The sequence below is a fragment of the Solanum tuberosum genome, unplaced genomic scaffold (genome assembly GCF_000226075.1).
Source record: "Solanum tuberosum cultivar DM 1-3 516 R44 unplaced genomic scaffold, SolTub_3.0 scf00035, whole genome shotgun sequence".
Classification (NCBI taxonomy): domain Eukaryota; kingdom Viridiplantae; phylum Streptophyta; class Magnoliopsida; order Solanales; family Solanaceae; genus Solanum; species Solanum tuberosum.
This window is the reverse complement of record NW_006238963.1, coordinates 1,527,108-1,536,181: the sequence shown is the minus strand read 5'-3', so window position 1 is coordinate 1,536,181 and position 9,074 is coordinate 1,527,108. Positions and strand designations below refer to the sequence as shown.

Here is a 9,074-nt window from a genome sequence, read left to right as displayed (position 1 = left end):
GATGTGTCCCCCCCCCCCCCCCCCGTTCTCAATCAATCAAATTGAATTACTTTTAGATGAGTTTTGTTTTCAATTGTATTTGAATTGAACGAGTGAAGAAGAAGAGATATCAATAACGTATAATTGACTATCTTCGTCTGTATTTGTATAAGCTAATAAGTATCAATTTGATTTGTATTTTTTTAATAATTATTATCGATTGATTATGAATACATTGATAATTGGAGGTTTGATCGAATTATTGTTTTCAAATTGTATATGAATTCAGCGAGTATTGAAGAAGTGATGTCAATAATTGTATAATTAGGCTTTTTCGTCTGTATTTACATATATAAACCGATTAGTATCAATGATTTGTATTTATTTTTGTATAAATTACTTCCAATTGATTATGAATCCATTGATAATTGTATTTTTTTTTTGTCGAATAACTGTTTTCAATTATGTTTGACTTGATCTAGTAATGAAGAAGTGATTTGTATGTTTGTATAACTGAGTTATCTCTGAATGTATAATTTTGTTGGTAAACTATTTTGTGTAAGTATAATTTTGTTGGTAGACAAGTCAAAAGATTATAAAATTTGTATACGTATTAAAATATGCAAATAAGTATATAATTTGTTGAATTAAGTATTGGATTTATTATGATATGCATGGGGAGAAATATACAATCACGTTAATTGATTTGTACATATATATTTTGTATAAGTATAGTTTTGTTGGTAGACTTTTGTACTTATATATTTTATATGTATAAAATATAGAAATATACAATTAGAATAACGATATACAATTACAAATTTATACAAATATGAGTGCAACTCTAGATCTAAAATTGAATATATTTTTTGGAGTAATACGAATTCCAAAAAATATACAAATATGATAAAACTCAAAAATTCGTTGGAATTTATACAAACACAAACATCTAAACTTTAAAAAGTTATACAAATTATATTATACAAAAGTTAAACAAATTGTATCTAACGATAAGATTGGAAATCCACAAGAAATCGCAATCATATACAAATACAAATAAAAAAGAAGAAGAATGAAACTGTCAAAACAAAAAAAAAATAACAAAGTAATTGAAACAACATAAGATTTGCCCTAAAAATCTGGAAGCAGGATTTGAGAGGGAAAAAAATATGAATTTTCTAATTTTGAAATCAATTTATGTTGAGTAATTTAAACAGAAAATAATGGAAAAGGATTATGGAGAGAAAGAGAAAGTAGTGTTTGTATATAGACTGCTTAACCGAAAACTACTCGCTTAACAAACTAAAATGTGAGCCACATAATTATAGCTAAAAGTAAGTACTAATGATAATAATGCAAACTATAGTTATGTTAGATAAATTAATTAGTATATATTTATTTATCCGCATAATTTCCCCTTTTATTTTCCATCACTTAGGTTTTGGACCTAGTTTTTTCACCCTAAAAAATTGGCTGGACCACTTGAAAATGTTATTGGGCCTAGCAGACTAAATAAGCCCACAAGGTATACTCAGAGCAACTAGGGCTAGATAAAATTTCTCATCTGTTTAAATGGAAGCTTTGCGTCGCTTCTTCACACTTTACCTCCATTGTAGACCTCTCCCTTAATCTCACTCAGGTACGCAGCTTATCGGTTGTTTGCTTTCTGCTTTGTGTATGGAGAATTCTCTCACTTGTTGCTTCTTAATCTATAAATATGTGGGTGTTTGGCCATATTTTATTGTGAAATTTGAAAGAAATAATGATATTTGGATTTGTTTTTTTGACTTTTATGAGTAATTTGGAATGAAAAAAGTGAAACTTCCTGTTTGCTGTTTGTATTCCGTAAATTTTCATGGCCAAACTCGTTAATGTAATATAGAAGAATGTTCTAGGGTTTTTTGTTAAACCCAACTCTCTTTGTTGGGAAAAGGGTTGTTCTTGGTGATGGAGAGGGCTTTTACTTTTGATGAATGTGTTAAATCGTGTAATGAAGAACAGTGACCATTTTTTTGTTTCAAATCTAGAAAGGTTCCAGTTTTATTTCTTTCTTAATGCTGATTTAGTTTTGTTATGTTAAAAAGGTTGTTAGAGCTTTATTTCGGTACTTAAGAGCCACCAGCCAAGATGCAGAACGATGAGGGACAAAACATGGATCTTTACATCCCCAGGAAATGGTATGCCTGATTCTTGAGTTTTTTGATGTCATGTTGGTTTTACTTGGTGTTTGTATAACTGCATCTTGTGATTTAGCTAACATATGCCCACAATTCCAGTTCTGCTACAAATAGGCTGATCACTTCAAAGGACCATGCTTCTGTTCAACTCAATGTTGGTCATTTGGATGATAGGGGTATCTACACTGGGAGTTTCACAACTTTTGCTCTCTGTGGTTTCATCCGTGCTCAGGTACTTTTTTCCTTCAATTATAATACTACCTGTTTAACTTTTGCCATGATGTGGATAGTTCTTTCCCGGTTAATTTATGGTTGTTCTCTATTGTATTGGTAATTCCTTTGGTAAACTTCTTAGATAATGTATGCAGTAGCTGCTTTTTTGAGATTTGATTTAAAAATGTACCTCTGTTAGTGATACCATCTTGGCAAATCATCATTTAATATTTGAGTTGCCCAAAGAAAACAAGAGTAGTCTGTAATGTAGGTTTGTTCATCACTTCTATTTTTGATAATCCAAGAAGTAGAGGTGGGAGACCTACCAAAAATGAAATGATATCAAGTGACTGTTGTTAACACCAGCATAAAATTTGATAAACCTGTTTAGAAGTTGATGTTTCCAAATTAAAGTAAAAAAAAGCTCAGGTCATAGTCTTCTCAAGTAAGGACCTCTACCTCTTGCATGTCATGAAAATAATGAAGAAGACATCTTACTGCGGTTTCCTCTATTTGATGGAAGTATCATTAGGTATCTGGGGAAGTTTAGGTTCTTGCTTTTCCTAGCAATCCAGATAGATTGGGATGTCTAGTTTTAATCTGTCCTTTCTGCATTCAAGTTTGTTTTCAGTATTTCAACAAGCCATTTAACCAACATTTATGCATGATGTTAAAAATAAGTTAAATCTTACTGTTTCATCTTTGCAGGGTGATGCTGACAGCGCAATGGACCGTCTCTGGCAGAAGAAGAAAGTTGAAGCTAGACAAGAGTAGAAAAAATAGATTTGAATTTTGATATTACTTTATGATGAAGGATTCTGGATAACATTTAAATTTCAGTTGTGTTAGACAATGTTCTCCTAGCTATATGTTGGATTCATCTTTGGATATTTGACTTGCCCCTTTGCTTGTGATTTTGATTTCATTTTCTGATTAGTTTTTTGATGACTCTGGTTAGTTTCCTTTGCACTTTTTCATAGTTTTATTTCCCAACAGTACTGAGGGGGGTTGAATCATAATCTGATGTGAGATGTAAAAAAATTCATGAGATGTGTGGAGAGTGTTGGATCAAAAGGCTTCCTGAGCTTCTTCACTCATACTAATTGAAGCATGGAAAGCAGATATGTATTACAGAGCCTTCTTGGATAGGGCTTGAGTACCTCATCCATTTTTCTTATTGAAAATGATGTACAAGTCCGTGCAAGAGGATGAATCGATTTGTGTGGAGTATGTTTATCAATTTGAATTTGGCAGAGATGTGACTAGGGGAGTCGAAGAAGAAACACTGAATGCTGAGAAATACTAAGGATTTTCCTTATCATTTTTTTTGAAATGGCATTTGATAATCCTTCCAACTCAGTGCATTTGCTGTCTAAATATATGAGTGATGGGTAGCATTGTATCCATATGCTTCTGGCCATTGTTAAAGTTTCATTTGCCTTGAGCTTGCATGACTTTTTGGTACACATGATACTAAATGTAAATGGAAACTAATAAAATGAAGAAAAGAGCTCACATTTTATGATTAAAATCCCCCCAAAAAGCTCATTTTCTCCCTGTTGTTCATCTCCAATTTGAATTAGCATGTCTAGTTAACTGAATTACCAGGACTCCTTGAGCACTGCTAAACATACTCTTCCTTTCGGGGCTGTAATTGCTAATCCATATAGGCCTAAGCTGGTGCAATATGTTTGCACTAGTTTTTTTTTTGGCTGTCTCTGTAAATGCCTTTGTTTCAATTTTTTTTTTTGTCAAAACATGATTTGGTCCACGAAACAGGTAATATTTTTTCTTGATGATATCCTAATGTCTCTTCTTTCTAAATGTTGTTGGAGTTTCAATTATTTTTTTGTCAAAACATGATTTGGTCCACGAAACAGGTAATATTTTTTCTTGATGATATCCTAATGTCTCTTCTTTCTAAATGTTGTTGGAGTTTCAATTATTTTTTTGTCAAAACATGATTTGGTCCACGAAACAGGTAATATATTTTCTTGATGATATCCTAATGTCTCTTCTTTCTAGCACTTTCTTTCTAAATGTTGTTGGAGTTTCAGTTTTTGTTAAGATACAAAAAGTTTTTCCATTACGGGTTTCTCAAACAGTGTAAAGATCGATAACTTAAAACATTTTGGACGTCCTGAACTCCTGATTATTTGGTTAAGTTAGCATGTAAATTACCTTAAGACAATATTCCTGCATTAACTTAGGTTTCAAGTCTAGTTCTGTTGGAAAATATCAGAAGGGTCAAATTACTCAAATCCAGACAAAAATAGAAAGGTAAGAAATGAATGATTAAGCACTAAGAAGTATTGGGGTTCACTGTGGCATAGGTAGCAGTAGATAACAGTTTATTCTGTTCCACTGCTGGACACTAGGCTTATACTGTTGATTCAAATAAAGCCAAAAATGTTTTGTTGATATATCTTTTGACTTTTGGTGAATCTTGACGAGATCATATACACGTAAACCCATTAATATGTTTCAACAAGAAGCAATCATAATGTACATTACCAGCAAAGAGTGGGGTGCAATAGTTGGAATTTCTCCATTCTTAATTAGTAGTCTTTGGTTGGTTCGAGCATGGATCGTTAGGAAGCACTCTGTTCCTCTTTGTGGGTCTACCTAGAGTGAATCTGGATTAGTAGGCTGTTGGGCTACGAATATATGATAGTTGAAGGAAAAAATTATAACGAACATCGCACAGACAGGCCACTGCCACTGTGGCATCTGATCCATTGCAGCTGCAATATTTTGGTGCTTGCTTTTAGGTAGGGAAAGTCTATCAACTTGTACAAATAGTATTATATCATATAGTTGGCTCACAGCTGTTATTTCTTCTCTTTCCACTGCTCGGCTGGTTTGTCTGATAGTGCTGAGACTTGTGGATATCTTGTGCAATAGTTATAATCATTTGCTTATATTGATTTTGATCAATTAACTTACTTTTCTGGATGAAAAAGTAGATGACTCGTTGGGCGATCAGAGCGGTACTTCCTTGGAAAATGAACTTAAATACGTTTGTTTTTATGAAGGAATAGTCATTTCACAATTATGTGTGGATTATATATTGGCAGGAACATTTTAGTTTCTCCATAGACTCGATAATCTGATTTTCAATACTTACTCATTAAGACCTGTATATTCTTAGAAGGTCCTTCTATATGTATGTAATGTTTGCAAAAAGAATGGACTTATGGTTTCTAATGAACAGAGTTAATACTCCATGACTGTAGGCCTAAATTAAGGTTAGACTTGAGAGTAGCCATATGGCTCTTACCAAATAGATGGACCTAAAAAACAAGAATCTCTGTTATGATGATTCGCTTCGTGCTTACACAATAAGTTGCATGTTGCAGAAGAGTATTTGTGTGGGTAGGAAAGAACCTGCCTCAAATAAGAGCAGCGATGAAATTTGATTTCTGTATAAAAGGTTATGCTTACAATGTGGAATATGAGCATCCAGAAAATCTGATATCTGGGATATGGAACAAAAATGGAAATCGAGAATCTCATCACATTTAACATCAGTATGCCTATAGAGGCAATTAGCACTTAGCAGGGTTCTTTTTACTGGTTCCATGCCTCTTAATGCATGAACAGTTGTTAGGAAATAATTGTGTGGCTCACTGTTGCTAAAGGAGATGAAGGATTCCAACTCAATACCTTAGATATGGAACAAAAGAATAAGGATTAGGATAACGGACACGAAAGCATGACTATTGCCCACCCCACCCCTACTTTCCAGTGAAAAGATCAATGTGATGTTACTGGTTAAAAGCGGTGTGGTGTGACTTATAACCAATGTAGCTATTCTCCTCTGTTGGTGCTTGCAAACAAAGTGGGATATTTCTTTCTTTGACACTTTTAAACTGTACAAGAATTAAAGTAGAGATTTGATCCGCCCTTTTAGCTCTTTCATGTGGAAAAATCCTTGAAGCATTTTATATGGAATGCTTTCTTGGTCCACATGAATGGACCCTTATGAAGGTGAAAAGTTAAACATAGTTCCAGTCCTTTCAGATCATACACCCTGCTTTGTCACAAGGTGTATGTATAACACATGGAAATTATGCTGTGGAGTCGCACTCTCCTTGATCTTGATTTGCTTTCTAAAATAGGTTTAACAACTCTGTAATAGGGTATCGCGAGTAATACTCAAGTTAACTTATTTCTTTAACAATGTTATTCAAAGTATGCGAGCTTTTATTCAGTCAATTTCGAGTGAGTTTCGTGTGGTAAGGAAAATACCTGGTCCCTTCAGGTGTACTGTGGTCTAGCTAAAGAATTTTGAAATAGTGAACAGTCAAGATGTTATTATATGAATATGATGAATTATTCTGTGTCCCCTTTTTGTACTCTGAAGATGCTTGAATACAAGTTCTAAAAGCAGCATTAGATGCTGAGGCTACCAAGACATAAGAAATGTATTACATGTTATACTATGCTGCAAGAAAGGGAATCATTTCTATTTGACCCCCACCCATAAGATGCTTGCTACACTATCTTCTATATATCAAAATGGAAATTTTGCCTAGATTAGTGGGTTGACTCACATGTTAAATGTTCTTTACATAAATTAATTCATAGACAAATGAATCTGTTAATCTGGTTGGTTATGATGGAAAGGATTAGTCAAAAGGAAGGAAATAGTGTTATCTTTCACACAAAGAAAAGGAAAATGATAAGAGTATATAATGTTAAACTAAATGTCAACTTTTTCTGGTAGAATAAAAGCATTGATGTGATTGCAGGAATTAATCCCTCCGCCGTGTGCACTTTTTTACTCCACTAAAGTTCATGTGGAACTTTAAATGTCTTATCTCATCTTCATGTTTAAAAGCACGGGACGATAACTCAATTAAGAGGCAGATTACGAGAAGGAAGTTGAAAGTGTTGACAGAAAGGGAAATACTCTGATGAAGAGCTATGTGGAATGCTACCCTATTTTTATTATGTTGGCAATCGATTTTGCTTTTTCCATTAGTAACATACTTCTCAAGAAGATTATAATGGATGGGATGAACCATTTGGTCTTCATAACTTATCGGCAGGCCATTTCAACCATTTTTTTAGCCCCAGTTGCTTTCTTTCTGGAAAAGTATGAATATCGTCTCTTAAGAAACATTTACATATCTATTATATGGAAAACTTTTGCCGCCTTTAACATGCAACTTATTGCTTCTTGCAGGAACACGAGACCAAAACTTACCCCTCAAATCTTGTGTAACCTTTTTTTGAGTGCCATTGTTGGGTAAGTCGGAATAATCTCTATAATATTCTAAGTTATTGGCTCTTTGCATAGCTATGTTTTCTTGTAAAAGATTTTTCACCATACGTTACATCATTTTTGTAGGGCATCTGTTACGCAATACTTATTCCTTCTTGGCATGGAATACACATCTGCAACTTTCTCATGTGCCTTTCTCAACATGGTTCCTGTGATCACATTCCTTATGGCATTACCTTTTGGGTACGAAAGCTATGGTTTTCTCATTCTTACTAACAAATAGCCTTAAACTGTTCTGTTTTCTTATTCTACAAATGATAATTTAACTCCATTATGTATGAAAATGATGCAGGTTAGAGACTATCAACATCAAACATGGAAGTGGAATAGCCAAAGCACTTGGTACACTAGTATGCGTTGGAGGTGCCTTCTTACTGACTTTTTACAAAGGCATCCCTTTGGTTCATTTTTCAGACCAACAATCTGTGTCTTCATCTTCAGAAGGAGACATTAGTTCCTCGAAAATAAAAGAAAGATGGATCCTTGGTTCTCTGGCCTTGTTTGCAGGGACACTTTTGTGGTCTTCGTGGTTCCTTCTCCAAACGTTTATTGGAAAGAAATATCCATGCAAGTACTCTAGCACTGTTATCATGACCTTCTTTAGCGCAATACAATCGGCTGTCTTGACTTTTTCCATGGACAGAAGACTGTCCATTTGGGTTCCAAAGGAAAATATAGATATGCTGAGTATCCTCTATGCTGTAAGTGCACTTAACACCAGTTCTTATCTTCCTAAGTAGCGAAAATAGACTATCCTCTCATTGTCTTTTTCTTTTTCTCTCTGTCTTTGCAGTTCAACCAATTTATTTACAAAGATATGATGCACCACAGATAGAGTTATTCATTACTGTATGTCCTTGAAAATTAAGAAGTTTAAGAAATTTTTCACGGATTCGTTAGAAATTCTGAATGACTTGTGAGTTGTGACAATCAACATCGAATTAAAGTTCCTTGGACTTCAGATACTAATATTTCTTTCATTGGTTCCTATGTGCAGATAAAAGAAAAGCCAAGTCTTTCTATGAACCAAAAAAATGTCCTCTCCTTTAGTTTGTTAAGGGAACGTACGAGACAAAAAGTAGAGAAGCCCCTTCTATGTTGTATAAGAATGAAGATCGTCGTGGGATGACTTTTAAACACAAAATGGAGACTTAACTATCTCATTATTATCTTAGTTTAAAACTTCTTAAGTTAAAAAAAGAGTTTAGTTTACCACTGATTAATTTATCTTGTTTTGGTTTCTACTTGACAACAATGAATTTTCCCAAGCCAGGGATTAATAGGTTCAGGAATGTGCTTTGTGGGAATGTCATGGTGTGTCAAGAAGAGGGGTCCTGTCTTCACTGCAGCATTCAGTCCTCTTGTCCAAGTTATGGCAGCCATATTCGACGTTCCCCTCCTCCACGAACAACTCC

General features: G+C 34.0%; 2 protein-coding genes across 2 annotated transcripts in view; both read left to right on the top strand.

Annotated features, from left to right (window-relative positions):
• The first annotated feature begins 1,512 nt into the window (after nucleotides 1-1,512).
• Nucleotides 1,513-3,314, top strand: LOC102581028 (40S ribosomal protein S21-2). The gene is made up of 4 exons (XM_006342736.2): nucleotides 1,513-1,618; nucleotides 2,064-2,156; nucleotides 2,256-2,388; nucleotides 3,078-3,314. Exons 2-4 carry the CDS (start codon nucleotides 2,107-2,109, stop codon nucleotides 3,141-3,143), a joined length of 249 nt encoding a protein of 82 aa, XP_006342798.1. The 5' UTR covers nucleotides 1,513-1,618; nucleotides 2,064-2,106; the 3' UTR covers nucleotides 3,144-3,314.
• Nucleotides 3,315-7,082: 3,768 nt separating this feature from the next.
• Nucleotides 7,083-9,074, top strand: part of LOC102597374 (WAT1-related protein At3g30340-like) — a 2,406-nt gene continuing 414 nt past the window's right edge. Inside the window, exons 1-5 of the mRNA XM_006342776.2 lie at nucleotides 7,083-7,470; nucleotides 7,561-7,623; nucleotides 7,726-7,842; nucleotides 7,952-8,360; nucleotides 8,933-9,069. Of these exons, the coding sequence (XP_006342838.2) occupies nucleotides 7,289-7,470; nucleotides 7,561-7,623; nucleotides 7,726-7,842; nucleotides 7,952-8,360; nucleotides 8,933-9,069 (908 nt within the window). The 5' untranslated portion in view covers nucleotides 7,083-7,288. The remainder of the gene's footprint in view (nucleotides 7,471-7,560; nucleotides 7,624-7,725; nucleotides 7,843-7,951; nucleotides 8,361-8,932; nucleotides 9,070-9,074) is intronic.

Bases quoted from the DNA above. Each gene is read 5' to 3' on its own strand.
- LOC102581028 (XM_006342736.2), top strand. From the start codon at position 2,107: ATGCAGAACGATGAGGGACAAAACATGGATCTTTACATCCCCAGGAAA. The intron at 2,157-2,255 runs GTATGCCTGATT...CCACAATTCCAG, and splicing joins CTTTACATCCCCAGGAAATG to TTCTGCTACAAATAGGCTGA. The intron at 2,389-3,077 runs GTACTTTTTTCC...TCATCTTTGCAG, and splicing joins GTGGTTTCATCCGTGCTCAG to GGTGATGCTGACAGCGCAAT.